Source organism: Budorcas taxicolor, chromosome 3, assembly GCF_023091745.1.
Source record: "Budorcas taxicolor isolate Tak-1 chromosome 3, Takin1.1, whole genome shotgun sequence".
In the NCBI taxonomy this organism is placed as follows: Eukaryota; Metazoa; Chordata; class Mammalia; order Artiodactyla; family Bovidae; genus Budorcas; species Budorcas taxicolor.
Genome location: NC_068912.1, coordinates 23,493,920 through 23,521,109, shown reverse-complemented (window position 1 = coordinate 23,521,109; position 27,190 = coordinate 23,493,920). Strand labels below are relative to the sequence as shown.

General features: G+C 39.0%; 1 protein-coding gene across 3 annotated transcripts; it reads right to left on the bottom strand.

Moving 5' to 3' along the window:
* On the bottom strand, positions 1 to 22,843 carry SEC22B (SEC22 homolog B, vesicle trafficking protein). 3 transcript variants are annotated; one of them, XM_052636911.1, is made up of 6 exons: positions 22,648 to 22,843; positions 13,528 to 13,637; positions 8,047 to 8,207; positions 6,285 to 6,431; positions 2,934 to 2,994; positions 1 to 820 (listed from the first exon to the last, which is right to left on the bottom strand). In XM_052636911.1, the coding sequence occupies exons 1-6, from the start codon at positions 22,720 to 22,722 to the stop codon at positions 670 to 672; spliced, it is 705 nt and encodes a 234-aa protein (XP_052492871.1). In that variant the 5' UTR covers positions 22,723 to 22,843; the 3' UTR covers positions 1 to 669. The 3 variants fall into 3 exon arrangements, with proteins under 3 accessions (XP_052492871.1, XP_052492870.1, XP_052492873.1); XM_052636910.1 differs by having other exon boundaries at positions 3 to 820; positions 2,865 to 2,994; XM_052636913.1 differs by lacking the exon at positions 1 to 820 and having other exon boundaries at positions 1,042 to 2,994.
* Positions 22,844 to 27,190: the final 4,347 nt, after the last annotated feature.

The following is a 27,190-nucleotide window of genomic DNA, read 5'->3' as shown; positions in this document are numbered from 1 at the left end:
GAGTGATTAAACTGCTCTAGACAGTTGACTGTTGGGTCAACCCTACCTATAATGATTAAAAGGATGTGGGACTCAATTTGCTCCTTCTACCTCAAACTATGTCACATATGCTACAAACTTTTCTTTGGGGACTTTTGAAAAGTAAAAGCTATTTGGTTCAATTAGTTAATGTGCAATTATAGTAGTAACATCTGTACGACCTCTGTCTTTGCCTTTTTGCTGAGCTAAAAAGAAACCACATACGGCTCAGTCACTTCTGCTAAATACACTAACCAAAAGCCTTAATTGTGTGGCCTCCACCAATCAGGCTTACCTAGTGGCTCAGATGGCAAAGAATCTGGCCGCAATACAGAAGACCCAGGTTCAATCCCTGGGTCTGGATGATCCTGATAAGGGCATGGCAACCTACTCCAGTATTCTTGCCTGGAGAATTCCATGGACAGAGGAGCCTGGTGGGCTACAGCCTATGGGTTACAAAGACAAAGACATAATCGACATCCCCTTCTCCAGGGGATGTTCCTGACCCAACAATCAAACTTCCTCACTGCAGGCAGATTCTTTACCATCTGAGCCACCAGTGAAACCCAAACCAAGCAATACAATCCCCCAAAATGTGCCTCATTCTTTTAACTCATGACTTTGCTCAAGTCACTGACTCTGTGTGGGAAGTCACACTCTCCTCTTACCATCCTCCTTGTCACAGTAAACTAGGTGTCCTTTCTTAATGTGCCCTCGATAACCCTGAACTGTATTTATCACATTCCATTTTAGATGTCTGTTTGATTGCTGGTTCATTCCACCTAGGTAGATCTTCGCACTTCTGCCAATAAAGAACACAAATAGGAGCCATATTATGACAGTCCTGCTCTCTCATTTTCGGCCATCATAAACTACTTTATCCCTTTGTTATTCACCCCCCACCCCATATCATTTTCTAATTAACCCTCTGAATTTAGGTAGGAATGTATCTAGAAGAATATGTGCATGTAAATTAACTATAGTAGATAACAAAGCTTCACACTGAAGGGAACATTCTAGAAGTATTTATTTCATTGCTGACCACTTGGTTGCAGCATGCAACTCTCAACAACGAGCTGCCACTCACTCTCCACTTCTACAGAAGTACCAAATGCTATGGTACTACTATTTAGGTTTTCAGCCTTTCAAAGGCTTTTATTACCAACATCATTACTTAGGGACAAGACTTTTAGGGACTTCAAGCACTTATTCTCTATAAAAAGTAACTTCTTATTTCATGCACAAAACTCCAATTGGCAGAGAGAGGTCCAAAGTGGGAAGAAAAAATTTTTATTCTAGTTCTATAAATTATCAGGAATAAAATAAGCATTTCTCCTTGCCGTGGTTTAAAGAAAAGATTTTTTTTTTCCTCTATCAGGAATCAGAACAGTAGATTTGATGATCCTGAGTTATAAAACTGCTTACTGGTTTAAGTTCTTTCCAAAGATCTTAAGAAATAAGAAGTTGGTTCATTTTCCTGTACAATTTAAAGAAATATTTGCAGTATGTGTAGGAATTAGAGGTTATATTGTAGACTCTTGTGACAATATTTAAAAGGCCTATTCTCCCCATTTAAAAAATTCTACCTCAGAAGGTAAAAGGAAATTCTCATTATCCCTGAGCAAAAAAGGGAAAAATCAGGTACTTTTATTTGTTAACAGAATCTACTGTAAATGAGTTGCCTATCTCTAGAACATTCTTAGAGAATTACATAACTGAAGCAGATATGAGGTGCTCTCAGATTTTCTTAGATAAATATGTTTAGTAGTTTGAGTAGTTGCTCTGAAAATTTTCAATTTAATTAACTATGCAACTGATTATCTTCCATTTTGAAATTTGAGAATGTACGGAGAGGATAGTTATGGGACATGAAACTATAGGGCTCAGAGCAATTAAAAAAACCTTAGCAAGTTGTGGCAGGAGGAAGAGGGGGGAAAATCATAGTGAAGAAGTGAGGAAAGAGGAAAAAGCTGTAGTGATGAGCTGGCCTGTCTTCCCAATAAGTCAGGGGCCTCTGGCTATATGCTATACTCACTCTTATATTAATATAAACCAGATGCAGAAAAATAAAATCAACAATGTCCCAAACTAATTTTAAGTCTTTTAAGAGTAAATGACAGAAAACATTTTTGCTTCTTAATCAAGGAGTGCTATAATATAATTTCAACGCATCTTAATATAATTCATTTAATTCATTTAACTCTAAAGCAATTGTGCAATAAGCAAATTATCATAAATGAAAAACAAGGTTAACTTCCTACAGGGGCCAATAGACAGGGTATCTTGCAGCACAGCAATTAACCTTCACATACTGGAGTCTTGTTTAAAAGGCCATCAAACAACTCAGATTCCTGAAAATCACAAATGTCACCAACAAAAGGAATGTTGATTAAACAGAGTCAAAAAACTTCCTGAAGGGCTGCCTTCTCTGAAGGGATTTCAGACTTGCTAGCATAGGTTGGTTAAGCCAAATCTCACTGACGGCTCCATTAGAGAATGAGAATGCCCCAGTCAGTGCTGTTTGAAAAATGTAAAACACTGGAAGGGGAAAAAAAACAAATAAAACAATCTACTGTTCCCTAATGTATATGGCTTAGCACCCAGAGAAAGCCTCTGCCCCGGAAAGACGCTTTCTACATAGGGCTAAGCTTCATTAAATGAGGTGTAACCTTTCCTTTTCAGGCCATGTCTTTTCTTGCAAGGTCTTTAAAGGCAGAAGTTCCACTTGGATTCTAATACACATCTCTGTGCGCTCAGCTTCCTGAAAACATACACCTGTCGGGTGCTAGGTTCTCCCTTGCCAGTGACTGGATTCACTACTTCACAGCCACCAGAAGCGCACATACACTATTAACATGATGAAAAATACAGCTACTGCTGCAAGTTTGGCATAAGTGGAACGCATGTTCAAGTACTTCGCATCCTGGCGGTATTTCTTGGACAGACTGGACAAATTGTTAGCCTTCGAATCCAATGCTGTCAAAAGGGAAAAAAAGGATAACATTAATTAGTCCCTTAAAGTATTTTATCAACCGTATTAAGAACAAAAATAACCTAAATGAGTAGCACTACTTCAAATCGTGAAGCTGAAATTATCTTTTTTTTTTTTAAGGGTAAGGTTGTATACACTGATTTACTCATGATCCCAAAGCACTGTAAAATCTACAATGCATTTTCAAATAATCAGTTCAACTTATGTTCAAATTCTTGAGGCTGTAGAGTGAGTCCAGGGTCTGGCCTCAGACCCTAGTTCAAATCTCCACTGTACCAATCATATGATACTGCGCAACTCAGCCTAAGACCCAACTTCTTTGTATATAAAAATAGGGAATATATAATAATAGTAACCATATCATAGAATATCTGTAAAGTGAGCACAATGCCTACATGATGGTAAACACATGATAAACGTTAGCTGATAGCAACTATCTTCATAATCTCTTAATGGTTTAAATCATATTCTCTCATATTTTGACAAATGATAATCCAGGTAAGATGAAAAATGCAGGTAACCAGAAAATTCAATGAACCAGACACTGAGTATTAAGCTGTATCTCAACAGTGACTACTACCAAATTTCTAAAACTTTCCAGATGGTAAAGACTATTATTATGAAGATAACACTATCAGAAATTGTATTTTAGCAGACATAGGAAAGCTATATTACAATGAAAATACAATCACAGGTGCTAGAAAACTACCAATATATACTAAATTAAGCTTTTTAGAATCTTCTGCAAAGTTTTTTTCCCTATACGAACATTTGTAATGTCATTATCTTCTTTTAATTGTTAACAAAGCACTTAGAGAAATAACCAGATACACATAAGCTAAACTGGGCTTAAAATATATGGCATATTTTTAATAATAAAAACAAACTCTCAGTTTGGCATAACTTCTAATCAAACTTCTCACTTCTTTAAATTTTTGAGAAACTATTTTGCAATCTGAATCTATTTGGTCTTCCTTGGAGAATGCTTTTGGACTATTTGGAGTTGCTTAATAGGGACTGGTTTTGATTGAGAAATGTGGCATTACTTAATAACACAGGCATGTCAGCCATTTTGAAATTAGTAACTTGTCCTGTAAGAAAAGCACCTTGTCATGCAAAAAAACAGTTAAGGGATGAGAAACAGCCATGACAATACTGCAAGGAATCTTTCCGGTCAGTTTAACAGACTGGACAGAGGTTTTTAACTACTACAGTGTTTCTTACTATATTCCTAGTGCCTAGAACAGGATCTGGCATATAGTCAGTGCTCCACAAATAAGTATTTACTAAATGAATCTAAATCTGCTGAGAAAAACTGGGAAGAGAAATAAATATTAGGTCATATAAAGTAAGCAACGTTTATGAGAATTTCTTTACATATGAACACTGGAAACACATGGTATCATAAAAACAAAGCTATTGCTTGGAGAAGTACTTTTCTGAGTCTTTGCTTCTTTATCTGTAAAACTGGTTTGACACCACCCACTTCACATGGGATTACTCTAAAGAATAAATAAAATATATGTAAAGTCCCCTTACCATATTGCCTAGCACAATATAAATGTTCAAGAGATATTTGTTACTCTGTGACAATGTTCCTTATCTTACTAATCACATGAAGTTTCTTAAGGGTAAAAATGTACTTTGTTTTTAATCAGCATATCAACACTAGAGCAATTAGCAAAGCACTAGAAGGAAATCCCATATGCTCTTGATTAATTGAGCAGTTTATAAATTTTGGCTTTAAAAAAGTTTCCTATACTGGTTTACTTTATCCTGAGTAGAACCTGTGAGTCTGCTATGATGAAAATTTATATAGACTCACTTATCCAAAAACTGATGTTTAAAGAGTATGAAGCTATATACAGTGGGACAATTGCTGACTATAAACATGAAGGTTAAAATCTGAAGTTCATAATAAAGGAAAACCCATTTATTCATTGGAGAAGGGAATGGCAATCCACTCCAGTACTCTTGCGTGGAGAATCCCAAGGACAGAGGAGTCTGGCGGGCTACAGTCCATGGGGTCACAAAGAGTAGGACATGACTGAGGTGATTTCGCATGCATTTAATCATGAATATGTAACAAGGCTGAATTTTAAAAATATACATTAAGCCAACTACCTGTGATGATTACTGTGAAAGAAATAAAATAAGTATATAAAATAGATATAAAACAGCATATATGCTCACATTAAACATTTAGGTAACATTTAAACTTTAGTTATATATTTTAGGTAAATTAGTACACACACATATACATACCCCATGTGCTAAAAAACATTACATGCTTTTTTACATTACGTAAAATATGTAAGTGTTTTAAGAATTTGAAGGAGTAGGGAGATTAATGCGTCAGGGGCTGTACGGATCAGGGAAGGCTACTTTGTAGAGGCAGTTCTTATCTAGAGTTTAAGGAAGGTCCAGGATGATGAAGACACTGAACTGGCTGAGGCGGAATGTTTGTGAACCAGGGAGAATGAAACACTTTTGCAATCTCCTTATCTTCCACAACAGAGAATACAGTGCCTTGCACATTGGCTGCTAAGTGGCTTCAGTTGTGTTCAACTCTATGCGACTCTATGGAATGTAGCCCACCAGGCTCCTCTGTCCACGGGATTCTAGAGGAAAGAAAACTGGAGTGGGTTGCCATTTCCTCCTCCAGGGGATCTTTCTGACCCAGGGACCGAACCCGTGTCTCCTGCGGCCCCCATACTGCAGGCACATTTTTTAATGCTGAGCCACTGGGGAAGCCCACCTTGCACATTATGAGTATTCAATTAATAATGACTGGATGAATGAAAAGTAAGTTGAGACCAGACTAGATCTTGTAGTCACAGGTCTCAGAAGTTTTTCTGCAGAGGAACGCCTTGATGAAATGGTATTTTATAACAGTTGATCTGGCAGCAGTAAAGTCTCCTGGAGCAGCTACTTATGAAACCATTGGCATAAACCTTTGACAATGTCCTCTCATTCTTCTTTTCGTTTTCCTTACGTGTTTCTATAAATACTAATCTAACTTGGTAAATACCTGGGAAACAGTAATTGTTTCTTACATGGAATGAGACTTTACACTGTTCCAACTCAATAGAAACTAACCACACTAGGAAGAAACATATCATATGGGAAGCTTGTAATGTAATCCATTTTGGAGAAATGAATTCTTAATAGTACTAGATAGAATCTGACAGCATAAACGGTAACCCCAAATAAGCTATCCTTGCCTATGGAATAAGAACCACTTGCTCGTAAGACTCGTACTGCCTTTAGATACCTGAGAGTGCTTCTCCCCGTTGTAACACTTCTTCAATATTCGCAACCATGATTCTCTGCACATCTTGCAGTTCAGTGTTGATGGAGCCTAGGTTTCTCCGAGCACGACTGTCAATGTAAAGCTTCTTGGTTTTCTGAATGTAGGTATCTATAATGATGAAGAAAAGTGACTGGTAACAATTTCTTTCATGTCCATCAAAGAAGTAGGTAAGAGTATATTCTGAGTTTAGTCCTGGTTCTGAACTGTCCATGATTAGCCAGACTCTTGAATGAGTATCAAGTGTGACAGGGAATTTCCCAAATTATTACTACAAAACTGCATGCTCATTCATGTCTGCCAATGTCTGCATATCATAAAACTATGAAAAGAAAAATTAATAAAGATTATATTTTCAACTTTTAGCTAAAATCTTAAGATAGTGTATTGGCTTCCCTTTATTTGCCTCTTTAAACTTCCTCCCACCCTTCTGCACCCTGCTTTCTGCTTTGGGAAGCTAACCTGCATGAATTACATCAATGGGTTCCTTGCTGTCTAGTTTCCAATTAGGTTAAGCCAAAGAGGACACCCCAAGAGTAGGGAATGAGAGTGGACAGTGATAGTGATTTATTCCTCGATCTCCTCCCTGAGAAGTCATCTTGGGCTGGTAGTATTCCTCCACCAAAAGTTACTGCTCCTTTGAAATTGGCCTTTTCTATAAACTTTCTCCTTCCCAGTTCCAGAAACTGCATTTATCCATGCAAGCCTAGGGTTGGTAACAATTACCATGCTACTGGTCTCATGTTACTGTACCTTACAGTTCATCTGTAATCCGTTCATATCTCTGTATACAATCTTTTAAGCTAATTTGAGGATACCAACTATTTCCTGTGTGACTTTGATACAGCAGTCTTATTTTTTTCTTGGCTTTACTGAACTCCTATTGCCTACAAAAATAAAAACTGCAAAACCAGACATGATAAAACTAGCACTTGGAGAGTTTAGTTTTGAAACACTGTAATGCTTTGCTATAATACGTTTTCTTTATTTCTACAAAGCAAGAGGACTCATTTATCTAGCAAACTTGAAACACTTCAGAAATCCAGAGGTAGTATTCAAAACCAGTTTCTTTTTTAACTAAAAATGTCAATGATGTAATCTAATCATACTTGTTCTCCCTCCTACTTATAGGACATTTCCTTTGATATGCTGCCATCCTAAATTTTACCACCTCTGAGGAATAATGAGTCTTTCTATAATTCTTGTACAAATATGGACACCCTTGCTCACTACTTCTGCCTGTAGCAACTGTTGTGCCCCAATACCAGATATCTTTTAGTACTTAAATTAGAGGATCTTGTTCTATTAAAAGAAACAAAATACCATTCTTTCTGATTTCCAAATTCTGATCTCCATAAAATGGGTCTCACTGTGAGTGTATGTGTGTGGGGGGGTGAAGACACTGAATTGGGAAAAAGAAGAACTCAGGAATTACATGTCAATCTGGATCTTCAGTTTTTTTTACCCTAATGAAGAATCAAAACAAATTACAAAAAAGAGCAAAGGGCAACAAGCTCTATGGGTAAAATATCAAAAGGCCAGAGACAATTATTAATACTTATGAGAAGGAAGCCTCATTCACTCAAAAGGAAAAAAGACATGGAATAGGAGAGGAGGCAGAATCCAAAACATTAGTCGGCAAGCTTTAAACAAAAAGTCAAACTGTATCAATAGCTTCTCTGCATTGTCTACCCCCCTGGTAGAGAAGTAAGGCACAAAAACTTACCAAACTCAATAAAGGAGTAGGGTCTAGACACAGTTGGCACCTTCTTCCCATGCTGCTCATCAAATTCTGAGTGTAAATCTTCTAGGTAGGCAAAAGCCAGCTTCTTAGGGAAGGCAGCTTCACACAGAACCAAATAACATACTCCCTGTTCAATAATGTAACTGAAGAGACAAAAATTAAAAAAGCATGAAAAAATTGTTGTAGATTAATAACACTCCCAACAGTCTGAAACAGACTCTCGGTGCCATACAAACTTTGTTTTTGGCTATGCTACCTGGCTTGCAGGATCTTAGTTCCCTGACTAGGGATCAAACCCAGGTCCTTGGCAGGGGAAGGGGAGAGTCCTAACCACTGGACCACCAGGAAATTCCTTATACAAACTTGAAAATATTGAAGCCCAAGGCCTCTGAGGCTAATGAAATCAGAAAGTCAATCACAAACCATAAATAACTAGAATTAGAAAACAAACATCTTCCCATTATTAGAAGCATATTCTAAAAGGAGTATTTAGACATATTTATTCATCACATAATTCTTCAACTAAAATATCTTAATACTTAAGACTTTTTCTTGAAAACTCAGGGGTGTGACTCCATCTGCCCTTTGATCATGTATAGTAAACAAGTAATAATATACACACATTTAAACTTATTCCATTTGTAAGAATTGTGGAACTAGAAATTTTTGTGAACACTAAAAAGTTAGAAGTTAATGTCACAATGATTACTGGGTACAGAAAATAACAATCTCAGGACTAATAATAGTTCCTAATTTCTAGGGTAGAAGAACTCTGTATTAATTGCAAATTATTCAATAACAGAACTGACTCCTCTTTGAGAGTGAGCTCCCTGGCAGCCTTCAGTTCAGTTCAGTTGCTCAGTCATGTCTGACTCTTTGCAACCCCATGGACTGCGGCATGCCAGGCTTCCTTGTCCATCACCAACTGCCGGAGCTCGCCCAAACTCATGTCCATCAAATTGTCCCTGGCAGTCTGGAGGAGGCTATATTACGGCATGTCTGAGATATTTTCAGAAGGAGGCTGGCTACTCAGTGGTTTTCAAATGAGTTTTTAGCCACAGCACTCTTTATTTGAGCCAAAATTATATCCAGAAGACCAATATGTATAGCAAATAAAGTCATAAGTTTTATAGTTTAAGTAGGAGTTTAAGGGTCCAAAGCATTACACACATCCCCCATCCCTTGTCCTTCCTATGTGGCTCCTAAGGAACCCTAGAACTCCACAGAGTTGAGTCCCCTTTCCTGAAAACTTGCTTCCTTCTCTCTGCTCTATAGCACTTCTTGCATATAGCACATACACAAAGTTGTTTGCGTATATGGCTCTCTCTGCTATAAGAGGACAAGCTAAGAACATTAAAGGCAAGACTTAATACACGGTCTGGCAAAGAATACATCTTTAGCAAACAGCTCTTAGATGCAAATAAGGGAAGAGATAAGATTATAAAGAAGGAGGCAGAAGAAAATTTCTTTTCAATTCCATGAGATCTTTCCTAGGTCATTTGTTCCTAACCGACAGTAAAGATAAAAAATACTATATTATAATTGAGCATCTCTAAACTATGGAAAATTCTGCAAGAGATGGGAATACCAGACCACCTGACCTGCCTCTTGAGAAACCTATATGCAGGTCAGGAAGCAACAGTTAGAACTGGACATGGAACAACAGACTGGTTCCAAATAGGAAAAGGAGTACGTCAAGGTGTATACTGTTACCCTGCTTATTTAACTTATATGCAGAGTACATCATGAGAAACACTGGGCTGGAAGAAGCACAAGCTGGAATCAAGATTGCTGGGAGAAATAACAATAACCTCAGATATCCAGATGACATCACCTTTATGGCAGAAAGTGAAGAGGAATTCAAAAGCCTCTTGACGAAAGTGAAACAGAAGAGTGAAAAAGTTGGCTTAAAGCTCAACATTCAGAAAACTAAGATCATGGCATCCGGTCCCATCACTTCATGGGAAATAGATGGGGAAACAGTGGAAACAGTGTCAGACTTTATTTTTGGGGGCTCCAAAATCACTGCAGATGGTGACTGCAGCCATGAAATTAAAAGACGCTTACTCCTTGGAAGGAAAGTTATGACTAACCTAGACAGCATATTCAAAAGCAGAGATATTACTTTGCCAACAAAAGTCTGTCTGGTCAAGGCTATGGTTTTTCCTGTGGTCATGTATGGATGTGAGAGTTGGACTGTGAAGAAAGCTGAGCGCCGAAGAATTTATGCTTTTGAACTGTGGTGTTGGAGAAGACCTTTGAGAGTCCCTTGGACTGCAAGGAGATCCAACCAGTCCATCCTAAAGGAGATCAGTCCTGGGTGTTCACTGGAAGGACTGATGCTAAAGCTGAAACTCCTATACTTTGGCCACCTCATGCGGAGAGTTGAGTCATTGGAAAAGACCCTGATGCTGGGAGGGATTGGGGGCAGGAGGAGAAGGGGACGACAGAGGATGAGATGGTTGGATGGCATCACCGACTCGATGGACATGAGTTTGAGTGAACTCTGGGAATTGGTGATGGACAGGGAGGCCTGGCGTGCTGTGATTCATGGGGTCGCAAAGAGTGGGACACGACTGAGCGACTGAACTGAACTGAACGTTATTTAGAAAGGAAATAATGTGAAAGGAAAGTTATAACCAACCTAGACATCATATTAAAAAGCAGAGACATTACTTTGACAACAAAGGTCCGTCTAGTCAAGGCTATGGTTTTTCCAGTGGTCATGTATGGATGTGAGAGTTGGACTATAAAGAAAGCTGAGCACCGAAGAATTGATGCTTTTGAATTGTGGTGTTGGAGAAGACTCTTGAGAGTCCCTTGGACTGCAAGGAGATCCAACCAGTCCATCCTAAAGGAGATTAGTCCTGAGTGTCCATCGGAAGGACTGACGTTGAAGTTGATACTCCAATACTTTGGGCACCTGATGTGGAAAGCTGACTCATTTGAAAAGACCTTGATGCTGGGAAAGACTGAAGGCAGGACGAGAAGGGGACGACAGAGGATGAGATGGTTGGATGGCATCACTGTCTCAATGGACATGAGTTTGGGTAAACTCTGGGAGTTGGTGATGGACAGGGAGGCCTGGCATGCTGTGGTCCATGGGGTCACAAAGAGTCGGACACCACTGAGCAACTGAACTGAACTGAACATTATTTAATGTTGAAATAACTTACAAAACCTAATGTTCACTATTTTCTTAACCAATAGGCCAGAGTCTTGTTTCAGTTTTGATTCTGTATACTTGTTTGCTTGTTCTTGATGAGTAGAAGCTTGGTTATTTGAGTTAAACACAATAGGTTCTTCCCAGGTCTATATTATCTCAGTATCTGAGCTCCTAAGATACTAAGGATTATTTAGCTTTTCCTTTCTTATTTTCCTCTGATCTTCTTGTCCTCTTTTTTCTTTTTTAATCCTGCCTGTTTTAGCACCTTCTAACTTGACATATAATTAAACACTTAATACCAATTATTTGTAGGTAATTTGAGACCCAATAAAGTCCCTTTGATCCCTCTCAGCTGTATGTATTGTCTATAACCACTAATTTGTTGTTGTTGTACAGATGCTGTCATGTGTGACTCTTTGCAACCCCATGGATTGTATCCTGCCAGGCTCCTCTGTCCATGGGATTTCCCAGGCAAGCATATTGGAGTGGGTTGCCATGCCCTTCAACCACTGATTAGATGCTCCTAAATTATCTTTTATAATTTTCTTTTCTCTAAATAATAAATAATACCTATTGCACTCATCTCACATGCTAGTAAAGTAATGCTCAAAATTCTCCAAGCCAGGCTTCAGCAATACGTGGACCGTGAACTCCCTGATATTCAAGCTGGTTTTAGAAAAGGCAGAGGAACCAGAGATCAAATTGCCAACATCTGCTGGATCATGGAAAAAGCAAGAGAGTTCCAGAAAAACATCTATTTCTGCTTTATGGACTATGCCAAAGCCTTTGACTGTGTGGATCACAATAAACTGTGGAAAACTCTGAAAGAGATGGGGATACCAGACCACCTAACCTGCCTCTTGAGAAATCTGTATGCAGGTCAGGAAGCACCAGTTAGAACTGGACATGGAACAACAGACTGGTTCCAAATAGGAAAAGGAGTACGTCAAGGCTGTATATTGTCACCCTGCTTATTTAACTTCTATGCAGGGTACATCATGAGAAACGCTGGACTGGAAGAAACACAAGCTGGAATCAAGATTGCCGGGAGAAATATCAACAACCTCAGATATGCAGATGACACCACCGTTATGGCAGAAAGTGAAGAGGAGCTAAAAAGCCTCTTGATGAAAGTGAAAGAGGAGAGTGAAAAAGCTGGCTTAAAGCTCAACATTCAGAAAATGACGATCATGGCATCTGGTCCCATCACTTCATGGGAAATAGATGGGGAAACAGTGTCAGACTTTATTTTTGGGGGCTCCAAAATCACTGCAGATGGTGATTGCAGCCATGAAATTAAAAGATGCTTACTCCTTGGAAGGAAAGTTATGAGCAACCTAGATAGTATATTCAAAAGCAGAGACGTTACTTTGCCGACTAAGGTCCATCTAGTCAAGGCTATGGTTTTTCCTGTGGTCATGTATGGATGTGAGAGTTGGACTGTGAAGAAAGCTGAGCGCTGAAGAATTGATGCTTTTGGACTGTGGTGTTGGAGAAGACTTTTGAGAGTCCCTTGGACTGCAAGGAGATCCAACCAGTCCATTCTGAAGGAGATTAGTCCTGGGATTTCTTTGGAAGGAATGATGCTGAAGCTGAAACTCCAGTACTTTGGCCACCTCATGAGAAGAGTTGACTCATTGGAAAAGACCCTGATGCTGGGAGGGATTAGGGGCAGGAGGAGAAGGGGACGACAGAGGATGAGATGGCTGGATGGCATCACGGACTCGATGGACGTGAGTCTGAGTGAACTCTGGGAGATGGTGATGGACAGGGAGGCCTGGCGTGCTGCGATTCATGGGGTCGCAAAGAGTCGGACACGACTGAGCGACTGAACTGAACTATTCTCTATGTGCCAGACAAAATGTTAAGTGATATACAGGGATTCTCTCATAAACCTAACAAAACTATGATTCCCTATTTTATAGAGGTAACTGAGGCCTAGTGAAATATATGTGAGTTTCTCAAGATTACAGTGTCAGTAAACGTTTAAGCAAGGGTACTAATCTATGTGTGTCTGGCTCTAAGAAGCTCCCAAAGCAAAAGTTATCTATTACTGCATGATACATACAACATTACTGGACACAAGATAACAGGGTGAATTACTGTACACCAACTGAATACAGAAACCAAGATTTCAGTTTTGCAGAATTAGAGCCAAGAAAGTTGCCTCCATAGAGTGACTCTATTTTCAGTTACCTTTTCGTTTGAAAAAAGCTACCATTCTTCTCAGGTGTAATTACAAGTAATTACTGTATTTCATACTTAAATGATCACAAAGAAATCAAGATTATACTCACTGAAAAGTCATGGCACCAGCTTCCAAAGTGCATCTGGTAGGGGACTGTTCATTCAACTTTCGAAAGAGCTGCTTAGCCTGACTCTGGTACTGTTGAAGGTCCCGGCCAGACTGAAAGAAGACACCTTCATTTAAGAATGTTCCACAAAAAAAAAAACAGTAATAATTGGTAAGAAGTATCAGATTTTGAGGACGCTATGTAAATAAGGCCCTTCATTTACAGGTTAATAACATTAGTAAGATTTAACAAAATAAAAGTGGCCTACTTTCAGAGAAAAAAGGGAGCCCAAACCCTGAGTTTTTCAACAAAGTCACATTAGTTATTTTCTAAAAAGCAAAAATATAGTCCTCAACTGCATTTAAGGTACTTGCTGAATCCATTTCCACTATGAGGTCAGTGCCCTCCTCCTAACCCACTTCACTTGCATGTTACTGGCACAGAATCACATAACATGCTCTATACTCAGAGGAAAGTCCTGGAAAGACAGACAGAATGAATCTCATTTTTATGCTGAAATAGCATGCAAAATCTTCCATAAAGTGTTACGGTATTTGATGTATAAGCAAAACTAAATGAGTGCACCCATCACTGTAAATTACTCTGAACACTGTAACTGCAACTAGGTAAAAACAAGTAAGAGTAAGGATGAAGATTAGAAAGTCAAGATATCCTTTACTAAATAAATCTATTTGGTTTCCAAGTTTGGAATGCAAATGTCTGGATAGCAAGGGTATGTTCATAAAAAAATGAAAATAGTAACATTTGGATGACAAAATTACAGGCAATATTTCCCCAAACAATTTCTAAATGATTTCACAATTTTCTGTTTTTTTAAAGAGAGGAAAAAGTCTACTGGGGGAAATAGCAGAGTCATTTCAAAAGGAGAAAATCATACCTCAATAACCTAGTAGACAAAAATGGAAAAGAAGTACACGAAGAGTGAGAAACAAATATACTTTATTCATCTACATACTGGGGAAAATAAACAACTTCTGCCGTGTGACGGGAAGGAATTATTTTATTTTAGATTATTTATTCTGAATTGAAAGATATAACACAGTCTCTCCTTGGTAGATGCTTAATAACTAAACGTTTAAATAGAAAAGTATACCGGGTTCTCCCAGGGATTGGACCTAAGGCCTAACTGTGAGAGAGTACAAAGTAAAACTTAGTGGATCACAGCGATCCACTGAACTGAGAATAGAAACAAGGAAGCAAAAATAAAATTATGTAACTGGCAGATAAACAAATGTAGAAATATAGGATTTTAAGCTATATTTAGAATAGTGAACTAGAAATGCACACTGAGGTATCACCTCATCCTGTTAAAATGACTATTATCAAAAGGACAAGATATAACAAGCGTTGGTGAGGGTGTGGAGAAAAGGGAACCCTTGTGCACTGTTGGAAGGAATGTAAATTGGTGCAGCCCAAATGGAAAAAGTATGGGGGGTTCCCTCAAAAAAATTAAAAACAGAACTACTGCATGATTCGGCAATTCAACTTCTAGGTATTTATCTGAAGAAAATTAAACACTACATTAAGAAGATATATGCACCCTAAGCTATGCTCACTGCAGCATTATTTACAACAGCCAAGATATGAAAATAACCTATAATAAGTGTTCAATAGATGAAAGGATAAAAAAGATGCAGTATATATACACAGTGGGATAGTATTCAGCCATTAAAAAAGAGTGGAATCTTGCTCAAAACACAAGCTCAGAGAGAATGGACTGGTGACTGCCAGAGGGGAAGTGGGTGGGGCGGTAGGCCAAATGGGTAAAGGGAAATCAAAAAGCACAAACTTCCAATTATAAAATAGGTCATGGGGATACAATGTTCAGCATGGGGACTGTAGTTAATAATACAGGATTATGTATTTGAAAGTTGCTAAGAGAGTAAAACATATGTCTGCATCACCAGAAAAAAAAAGAATAAACATTTTCATAACTATTTTTTCATGATGGAGGGTAACTAGACTTACTGTGGTGATTCCACGGTATCTACAAATACTGAATCGTATTGTACATCTGAAACTAATATAATGGTATATGTCAATCATAACTCAAAATAAAACAAAATAAATGGTGAGCTGGAAATTTCAATATAAATAAGGAAGTAAATAAGTATGAGGTGAACCAGGGGAGTCAAGCAGAGACCATTAGAAGTATTGATTTGTAGTTTAACTGTTTTTATAGCAATGACTTATTATAAGGCTGTTTGCTTGAGAAATACTCCTACATTACCATATATATTGTTATATATTAATAACACTTTGTAATAATTAAGAGTATAATATATAGTAACATTATTGTATTAGACAATAATGCTAATATATATATTGCTTTTCTCATGACTGGCCAACCAGTTAGGGAGAGTGAATACCATCACATGCTTTGAACTAATGCCAATATCTTATGTTCCTAAATTTGAGTGGTAGAGTCAATCTGTTTGCTTAAGCAATGTTGTTATGTGGCATCAGTCGTGTCTGACTCTTCGCAACCCTGTGGACTGTAGCCTACCAGGCTCCTCCGTCCAAGGGATTCTCCAGGCAAGAATACTGGAGTGGGTTGCCATTTCCTTTTCCAGGGGATCTTCCCAACCCAGGGATGGAACCCGGGTCTCCCACATTGGAGGCAGATGCTTTAACCTCTGAGCCACAAGGGAAGATAATAGATACGAGGGATGCAAATAAAGTTGCAGAGGCTACTAAAAGTGTGTTAGTTGCTCAGTCATGTCCAACTCTTTGTGACCCCATGGACTGTAGCCCACAAGGCTCCTCTGTCCATGGGATTCTCCAGGCAAGAATACTAGAGTGGGTTGCCATGCCCTTCTCCAAGGGATCTTACTGACCCAGGGATCAAACCTTGGCTATTAAAGTGCCAAGAAATAATACCAACATAGATCAATGATTTTCAACTTTGGCTTCACACTAGAATCACCTGGGGATCTTAAAAAACACTATTCCTGCTCAATCTGCACCCCAAACCCAATTAAATCAGTGTTTTGGAGGCAGGACTCAGACATTAGTAGCAGTAAAATAACTACAACCATAAAAGCTAAATGTAAGTTTTCTGACAGCTGAAGGCAGGGGAGCCCTTTAAAGGAAATGGTTAAATAAATAAATGGCAAATGAAATGCCACCATTTGCAACAACATGGATAGACAGAGAGGGTATTATGCCTAGTGAAATAAGTCAGAGAGAAAGACAAATACTGTATGTTATCCCTTATATGTGGAATCTAAAAAATTAAATGAATATAACAAATCAGAAACAGACTCACAGATACAGAGAACAAACTAGTGGCTACCATTAGGGAGAAGGAAAGGAAGAAGGGCAAGACCGGGGTAGGGGCGATTAAGACGTACAACTACTATGTATAAAATAAATAAGATACATGGATATATTGTGCAGCACAGGGAATAATAGTATTTTATAACTACTTAAAATGAAGTATAATCTATAAAGATACTGAAGCACTATATTCTAAGTGTGAAACTAACATAATATTATAAACCAACTACACTTCAATTTTTAAAAAATGGCAAAAAACTGTTGGTCAAATGAAGATTGGTACAAATCCTTTGACTTTATAAGAGGCATCGTAAACATTACTGCAATCTGAGAGAAACACAGAGACTATGGCCAAAAGCATGCTACGATTTCAGGAATTTACAAGGAACAAAGCAATGATGCCAATGTACAATACTAGGGACATATCTGCATAGGAATTATGACATGCCAACCAACATTTTACACTGCTGGTTCAGTTAGCATTGCCATTCCTGGGAAACGATGCTGGCACAATCTTTCCGGTAGTCATTCTGACAATATGTATTAGAAATTATAAAATTTTGCACAGTGTTCTATCTAACAATTCTACATCTTTGAAAGTATATATAAACATCATACATGTGTTAAGCAAACAACTACAACAACATACAAAAACAAAAAACACGTTCAATAATAGGATAGGGGATGGGTGACATAACATATGGAATATATTTACATAATGGAATACTACAGAACCATCAAAATGATGTGTAATATTTAATGATATGAGCAGACATTCATTATACACTATGTGAAAAAATTAGGTGGAACAGTCTTACAGTTATTACCCATTATTTAATTTTAAACACATACGCAAAGATTAAGGTTAGATACCAAGTGGGTATAATTTAAGTAGGGATTACTTAATTTTACCACTACTTTAGTAAAAAAAAAAAAAAAAAATCCACCATTAACTTCTTGGTCCTTTTGTATTTACTGAATTTTCTACAACAGTCACAAATTAACTTTATATTGAGAAAATTATTCATTCATCAATGTCTACTTGTTGCATATCTGCACTTGGGGCCAGTAAGGGAGGGGCTAGGGTTTGTGCCCAGGCAGTCTACCCCTGAAGTTCCTACTCCTATGCGTGCTATACAACCTCTACAATTAAAATTGCTTCTCTGATGGTCGAGCGACATTCCAAGTGGTATCTTTCTATTTAATATCAAATCTAATTTATGGGAAATGCTCAAGACTACATGGCAGCTCTGAACTATTGATAGATCTCACGTAACAACATAATCATGGCTTTAGAGATAAACCCTTGGTTTGCTTTTAAGATTACAGTCACAAAGGGCCCACAGTCAGCTAGCCTATCTAAAAATAGTTAATTAGATGTCCTAATTCTGTTTTCTACTTCGTCTAAAACAGACCTGATGAAACTTGTACACAGTGTAAAGGAAAGACAGCTGTTAGCAATCCAATAATAAAGTGGATGTGGAAGTATTCACAAATTCTGAAGCTAACTTGAGATCATTAGTGTATTTAGGATGTGGTTCTGTACATAAAATATAGGAGGCACAGGGCAGTAAACTGCCACACAACCACAATCCTTTTTATTGCTGTTACCTAGGACTGCTGGTGGGCTTTCCTGATGGCTCAGATGGTAAAGAATCTGCCTGCAATGCAAGAGACCCAAGTTCAATCCCTGGGTCGGGAGAAGGTAATGGCAACCCACTCCAACTATTCTTGCCTGGAGAATTCCATGGACAGAAGAACCTGATGGGCTACAGACCATGGGGTCGCAAACAGTCACACAACTGAGAGACTTTCACTTTATGACTGCTGTAGTTGTATCAAATGCCATCTTTTGTCTTTACAATAATGTTTAGCTAAGCCCTTATCATTTTTAAATCCCTGTTAAGCTCTACTGATCAAAGGCCAGCATCACCAAGTACCAACCATCTTTCTCTAATAGCAATAACAATAAGATGATTAATCAACCCTCAGTGACTGGGGGAGTGTGGCAATTTAACAGTACAACAGACCATCTGCCTCTTGGAGTTCCCTGCTCTGTACTCAGTTACATCTACACTGTCTTCAAGTCCACAGAGCTGAGACGTAATGAAAGAAGACAACAGGGTGTATTTTGAGGTAGAACAGAAAGGCAAAGAAATTGCAAACATCTGAAAAGGAGAAATACATCACAAAGGAAGAAACAGAGTATCACTTAGTGTAGTTTGGAAAAGTTCATCTCTCTACCTTAGGCTTGTATTTCTAGCTAAAGCATAGAGAAAACAGTGCATAAGGTATTCTGTATCTTAAAAAAAAAAAGCTCTATTGTGTTACTTGAATGACTGTTCATCTACAGCAACAAGACAGTTTGTGTAGGGACTAGCATGGAGCAACTACCTAAAATATAGCATCTATTATCAATGTAAATAACTGAAAGAATATATTTATTGGGCCTGGACAATTAAGATACTTAACTATAAAACTATTTGATCAAGATATCCATTTCTTAAAAAGTAATTTCCAGACTCCCAAGAAGTAAACACATTATTAAAATATCTTAGAACAAAGCAGTAAAGTGTAACAGTTAGGTACTAAAGCTCCAGTGTAGAATCAGACAGATATGGATTAAAAGGAACAAACGAGTGGTTACCAGTGAGGAGAGGGAAGGAAGGAAGGGCACACTAGGGGTAGAGGATTAAGAGGTACAAACTACTTATGTATAAAGTAAATAAGCAGCTACAAGAGTATACTGTACAGCTCAAAGAATATAGCCAATATTTTACAATAACTACTAATGGAGTCTAACCTTTAAAAACTGTGAATCACTATGCTTCACACCTGAAACTTATACACTGAGAATCAACTATACCTCAGTTAAAATTTTCCTTTAAAAACCAAAACAGTGGTTCTCAACCAAGGGTGACTTTGCCTAACCTCCCCAAAGATGACATGCAACAATGTCAGGAAATATTTTTGGTTGTGAAACTGGAGGGAGGGTGGTGGTCGTGCTATTGGTATATAAGGTGCAGAGGCCAAGGATACGGCTAGACACCCACCAATGCACAGGACAGTTTTCCCACAACAAAGAATTATCCATTTCAAAATGTCAAACGTGCCAAAGTTAAAAAACCCTGATGACAGAAGTATCAAATCACTATGTTAGGCACCTGGAACTAACACAGTGGTTGTAGGTTAATAAGGAAGAAAGGAAGGGGCAAAAAGGATGGAGGGAAGGAGGGGAAGGGTAAGGAAGGAATCCTGGTGAAAAATTCCGTTGTACTATTTTTGCTGTGTGACTTAAAGAGACTTTTCTTCTCTTAGCCTCAGCGCTTCCTTATCTATAAATGTAGATAATAAAAGTACCCATCCTAGTAGTTGATATAAGGGCTTCCCTGGTGGCTCAGCAATACAGAATCCGCCTGCCAATGCAGGGGACATGGATTCGATCCCTGGGTCAGGGAGACTCTCTGGAGGAGGAAATGGCAATCCACTGCAGTACTCTTGCTGGGGAAATCCCATGGACAGAAGAACCTGGCAGGCTATAGTCCATGGCGTCACAAAGAATCAGACACGACTTAGCAACTAAACAACAACAATAGCTTGTATGAAGACTAAATGAAATCATGCATTAAACAGACTTAGCGGAATGGTTGGTATATAGCAGGCACTCTATGGGCTTCCCAGGTGGTGCTAGTGCTAAGGAGCCCACCCACCAATGCAGGAGACATAAGAGACACAAGTTCAATCCCTAGGTCAGGAAGATTTCCCTGGAATAGGGCATAGCAATCCACTCTAGTATTCTTGCCTAGAGAATCCCATGGACAGAGGAGAGTGAAAGGCTACAGTCCATAGGGTCACAAAGAGTTGGACACAACTGAAGCTACTCAGCATGCATGCATAGGCACTCTCTCTAAATGTACAGTGCTCTATTTTAATAGTAAAAAATAAGTCAAAGATTTATATTTTTGCAGATGTTAAAAGTTTAGAAAGGACGTTATCATTCAAAGTCAAAACTGCTAAAGGAAATCACTACAGAATTATAATCATAAAAATATTTTTGTGTAAAATATCTTTCCTTTTCAATTAAACAAAGGAACCCATCTTGGTAGACTGATACCTAATTTGGAATTAAGAAACACACAGTATAACCAACTAATTTTTTCAATAAAGTGTCAAGGCAAAGAATAAGGGCCTACTGATATTCAGACTTTCAGATCTACTTTATATTCTTTGCCCACACTGGAATTCAAAGCAATAGTTGGAAAACTGACCAGATTTCGGTCCCCTTGCAAAAACTATTTCTTAGTCAAACTACATATCCTTCAAGGAAAATTTCCTTACACCATCTCCTTTGTTTCAAATCATGTTCTGCATTCATTTTAATAATTTCACTCCTTCTGCATAGTCCAAGAAAATGTTTAATGCTGGAGAAGAGAAAAATACTTCACAATTCAAAGTTCAGGGCATGCTATATTTTTCAGATTTTATATCAGCTTAGACTTTGTTTTGTGTAGTGAATAGAAAATATTTCACTCAGCATAACCTACTAAGCAACATAACAACGTCACAATCTGTATCGTTGTTCTCATAAAAGTTAAAGTAAACGTATTTGATACCTTTTCCACGTTCAATCACAGAAACTTCTTCCTCTTCTACAGCAATTATCTACATTACAGTTATTTGTTAGTGATCTGGCTTCTCCACTAAACTGTAAGCTCCAAGAAAGTAGGGACTATGTTCCCTAAGCCCCTGCATGAACACCATGCTTGGCACACCTGATGTGCTTAATGAGAGTTGTTTTTTTTCATGAATATATGAATGAAAGGTTAAAAAATGCGCAAAATATTTTTTTTCTAGCACTCAACTTTTTTTAGGCCTTGAAAGTTTTTTAAATTACTTGTATAAGAAAGTAAAAAAAAGTTGATCACTTTAAACAAATTTAAATAAATTATATAAATTTCATTCTTAGCCTCCTTTCTTCCAGAATTCCCCAACCTTATTCCAGGAACTGGACTCACACCAGAAATTTGCCTTGTGATTTTAAGGCACAAAGCCTCTTCCTGTGAAGCTATCTAGGGCTTTTTTCTGGGACTTTTTTTTTGTTTGTTTTAATCAATGCAACATATTTTTCAGCACCTATTATACTAAAACTGCTATTGTAAAAGCTATGGGAAATACAAAAATGACGAAGATTTGTCATCTGCCTGCTAGGAAATTTAATTTATTGAAAGACAAAGGCAAAAGTACAAGGCATTATAGAAATATAACACAGGGGTCATAATTGCAACAGTAAGAATTTAGTAAGGCTCACTAAAGGAGGTGGGAATTGGACATAACTGGGAAAGAAAGTACTATATTGAACTTCAAACAGGTGCATATATGTGGCAATATTACCTCATCTGCTTTCAATAGATGTCAGCACGCTAGGTCAAGGATCAGGTGCTACAGAAAGAAGTTAAAGAACTAGGAGCTGATTTTCCCCAGGACCTGTCAGCTTTATTAACAGCAAAAAAATTAGAAATCCTGGATTTTAGCAGAGTCTATAAAGAATTACAGAACACTGGATGATCACAATTAGCCAAACCTATCCCTTCTCCGGAGTGTTTTTCTAATAAGAAATAGGTAACATAAAAATCTACCCCCGCCTTCAGCAAAGGTTAGTTTTCTCCAGGTAGTCTTCTTCCCTGTCAAAAGAGAAAACGCACTTCAGAGGAGTCAGAAACGCCTGGGAAGACTCAGGGGTCTCCCGCGTCCGAACAAGGAATCCGGGGCGGACAGCATAGCGCTCTGGCAGGAACTTGGGGTCCTAAGGATCTACCAGCTCACCTGTTCGTCCTCCTGCATCGAGGCGGCCAACGGGAGCCCGTCCGCCACTCGGGCGATCATCGTGAGCAACACCATCTTTACAGGCTACGGAGACCCAGCACTGGCCCAGACGGCCGTAGATGTGTCCTGACTTGCTCCGCCGGGACAACAGTTAAACCTCTACCTCAGCTGCCGAAGACCCAGCTACTCGCGTCTCCGCTTCCCGCTGAGGTGGCCGGAAACAAGCTCCAGCGCTCTCCACTACCGGTCCCCAGAATTGGCTTCCCATCGGGAACCACAACTACCGGAACACTAGTTCCGTGATCTCTCCTTACACCTTCAGAAACTCCCAAGGCCCAGGCCACTTTTCTGGATTTCCAGCTTTGAATAAGCCTTGACCCGTGAGAGGGCGTGGCATACAAACTGAAATAGAATTTTCTAGTTTCTGATACTTTAAGTTGGGGGAGAGGGCTGGGAAGGAGGGCAGGAGTTATTGGGTACCTAGATGAAGGGTATATGAAAAACCTGACAATCAGATGATATATTTTCATATTTATTTTTTTGTTTTATATGTTGTATATCCAGCACAAATTATTTTCTGTATTTTTATATTTTTAGGCAGAGTTCTTTGTATGTGTGTGTGTGTGTATTGTATGGTTTTTTTTTTTTTTTTTTGCTTGTGTATGCTGTATGCCCAGGTCCTTAAACAGATTCTGGTAAAAAATATTAATTGCGTATGTGAGTAAGTGATCATATTACAGGATCTCAGAAATTACCTAGATCAGTCACCCTGCCGAAAGCTGCGATCTATCATTATAGGTAGCAGGACAGTCTTGCAAAACTTCCAGTAACTCTTCATTTACTCCCTGTTGGAGAAACCTCTAGACAACTCCACCTGAATAAATGTTACCATCGCTTTTTCCTTTGGTGCCCCCGTCTCTAATATGAGAATATTATCTGCCTCTCAGGATATTTGTGATTATATACCGAGAAAGTGTAGGTCCCCACTTTGTAGTTAAAGAAAAAACTTCAGAGAGTAATTTTTCCACAATGACACAGCTAGTAGTAATGGGACTAGGATTTGAGCTGTTGAACTCCAAAACCTATCCTCCTAATCCTGATATGATTCCGTCTTAACATTTAACCATAGGTTAAGGAGCTCACGTTTTGTTACCTTTTCTACAACTCTACAGCTACTAGGAGAAAACTTATTTCTTGAGAGGATTTTGGGAGGAAGACCTAATGATTGACTCCACACAAAAATGGACAGGCATATAGACAAGACAAACTGATGGTGCTATTTAGCACAGTGAGAAAGTGAAATGGAAGGCAATCCTTGGGTATATGGGAGCCTAGGTTGGCAAAATCATAATATCTTACATTTAAAATAGCTCCAAGATGTAACCTGACCTAACTTCCCTTCCTCCCACTCAACAAGGATGTGTCTTCTACCATGGTGTCAAATGGTCATTGTCATTCAGCCTCTGCTGGAACAATTCCAGTAATGGGAAATTGATAATATCAATATTTTAATTAAGGGTAAGGCTATGTTGATGAGAGAAGCAAAAAGAGAGGAATACATAGAGAAGAAAATCTGGAGCAGGAATTCCAGCCTCTTTCTAGTTCCTGGATCTAGGCTCTCCCCAAGACCCGATGTTTGCTTGAAACCTGACAACATTATTCGCGTGTGCTTAGTTACTAGTCGTGTCCGACTCTTGCGACCCTATAGAATGTAACCTCCCAGGCTCCTCTGTCCATGGGATTCTTCAGGCAAGAATACCAGAGTGGGTTGCCATTTCCTTCTCCAGGGGACCTTCCCAACCCAGGGATCGAACGCAGGTCTCCTGTATTGCAGTCAGACTCTTTACTGACTGATCTGTGCCGGAAGCCCGACAACACTATGAAATGGGTCAAATTCAAGAATCTTGGAACTTGTACAGGTTGTACTGGGGGGGTAGGGGGGACGTAAACAGAAATTTGAATATCAGAACTAACAGCATTTCGTATCCAAAAACCGAAATAAAGCACCTATCTAAATTAAGCTGCTAAAACAGAATGGGACTTTTCATTAAGGCAGAGTCAGAAGGTTAGAGACTTTACGCGTGAGATCAAAGAAAGCAACAGTTAAAGGCTTGTGTACACTTATTTTTAAACAAATCCTGAGTGCCTAATTGTATGCCAGACACTGAGCTAGGTAATGAAGATGAATAACATTCCCAGAAACCTGTGGCCAGTATCAACCCTCAGACCAAACACTGTCTGTAAGTAAACAGCAGCTCCTGTATGAATTACATAATTTAAAAAAAAAAACTTTCTCAGGAGGAAGTGATGCTCTTGGCAGACAAAAAAAGGCACTATTTCTGTGCTGCTATCAGGCATATGTGGTAGTATGGCTGAACCAGTTATTTAAAAACTGAAACCTTTTCTTACAGATTAGCAAATAGCAGGTTCTCTGAGCTATCGCTCTTCAACCCGCACCTCCTATCAAACTGCGCCAAAACTCTGCTGGTACCACTTCGGCGGTTTATTCAGATTAGCTTCTGATTGGTCAGATTCCATGCCAGTCGGTTTCAAAAGCTCCGTCTCCCAGGTGGCCATTGGCTACCTCCAGGGACTCCCAGAATGAACCCCGCCTTCCATCCTGGCGCCCGCCCATCGGCGCCACCTCGAGCCTGCTTCTCCTGGCTGCTCTGGTGATTGGGAAGCGGCGATCAGGCTGCGAATATGTTGATGCCCTCAGAGCTGATGGTTATTTTGAATTATCACCCCTGAATAAACTGTCCTACAATGTGAGCTCCCATAAAGCAGAACTTTCATTTTGTTCAACCTTAAGTTCGTTCACAATCTTTACCTGAGTTGTCCCCACACAGTCCAGACATTAAAGTGAAAGTAAGGATTTGGGTGAGGAAGGAGGAAGAATGAGCAAGCACACTGTAAGTAATGTGAAAGCCGCTATTTAAAATAATTACCACCTTAGATAGCCTGCTTCAAATGTCCAGGCTAAGCAAAACTACTCCCTGCCTTTAGAAGCTACCTCGTGAAACTTTCATTATTTTTGTCCAATTTCTCTGCTTTGTTGGGAAAGCTAGGCAGAGACCACCAGGCCCATCCCTTGGATTTTGAGATAGTGGGGTTGTGAAGATAATTGGAATAGTTTTGATAGGATCTAAAATATTTTATTGAACTTAAACGTTGTAACAGATTTCTTTTTTACCCTCATAGCCTCTAAAATCTTTCAGAGCAGTAACAGAAGTCATTTGTTATCTCCCAGAGCCTAGTGTCCTGTTTCCCCAGGAACCTAGCAAATGCTGAATTAGTGTTTTTTGAATAGATGACTGAACGAATGGCATACTCATGGATTGAGACAATTCTTCATCAGTTGTATACAGTATACTAGGACTTTCCAGATGGCACCAGTGGTAAAGAATCCAACTGTCAGTGCAGGAGACCAGAGACATGGGTTCCATCCCTGGGCTGGGAAGATTCCCCTGGAGTGGGAAACAGCAACTCACTCCAGTATTCTTACCTGGACAATTCCATGGACAGAGGAGCTTGGTGGGTACAGTCCACGTGTTTGCAAAGAGTCAGACTGGAATGAGCACGTACAGCATAATTCACAATTGGCAAAGCCAAAAGCTTGGCCTCCTTGCACCAGTGCTGGATTGAATTCAGAGACAGAATTTGCGCTTATCCTTCAAAAACTGTATTTCCCTAATTTGGGAGAATTTGGTGCAGTTTTATAGCAATGGTTCAAGGGCAAGGATGCTGAAAAGGATCAGGGGGTATAAGCAGAGCCTAGACCTGGTAGTCTCTTGCTGAGCTTCTCTGGTTCTTTTAATCTAACCTCAGGTGGTCTTCTCTGGAATGAAGAATGCTAACGTCTTCCTTTTGTTGGAGGTTTTAGTTCTATAAAGAGCTCAAAGATTCTGTTACGTGTGTCCCCCGTGGTGGAACCAGGACCCTGGCCCAGGGCTGCACTGTTGTTCCCAGTGTTGTTTGGCTTCCTCCTCTTATACCTCTTCACCTCCTGCTCCTTTGCTCTCTTCTACCCATACTTGTGTGTCGGAAATGAGCAAACAACTTTCTTTCTGAGTGATTTTCTTTACAACCTTAAGGGTCAGAGCTTTCAGTTATTATTAGTCTTTGTTATGCTCCCTTGTTTAAAGAGATTAAAATACATGGGTTAAATTACAAATGAAAGAGGGCATATTAGTACTGCCCATGGAAATAAAAAGGATTATAAGGGAATGCTATCTATAATTGTATGCCAACAAATTAGATAAACTAGATGAAAAGGACACATTCCAGAAAAACACAAGCTACTTAAACTGATTCAAAGAGAAACAGAAAACCGGAATATACCTATAACAAGCAATTAAATGAATAGTAGTAGTAATAGTAGTCAGAGAAGGCAATGGCAACCCACTCCAGTACTCTTGCCTGGAGAATCCCAGGGATGGTGGGGTTTGGTGGGCTGCCGTCTATGGGGTTGCACAGAATCGGACACGACTGAGGCGACTTAGCAGCAGCAGCAGCAGCAGCGGTAATAATAGTAGCAGCAGCA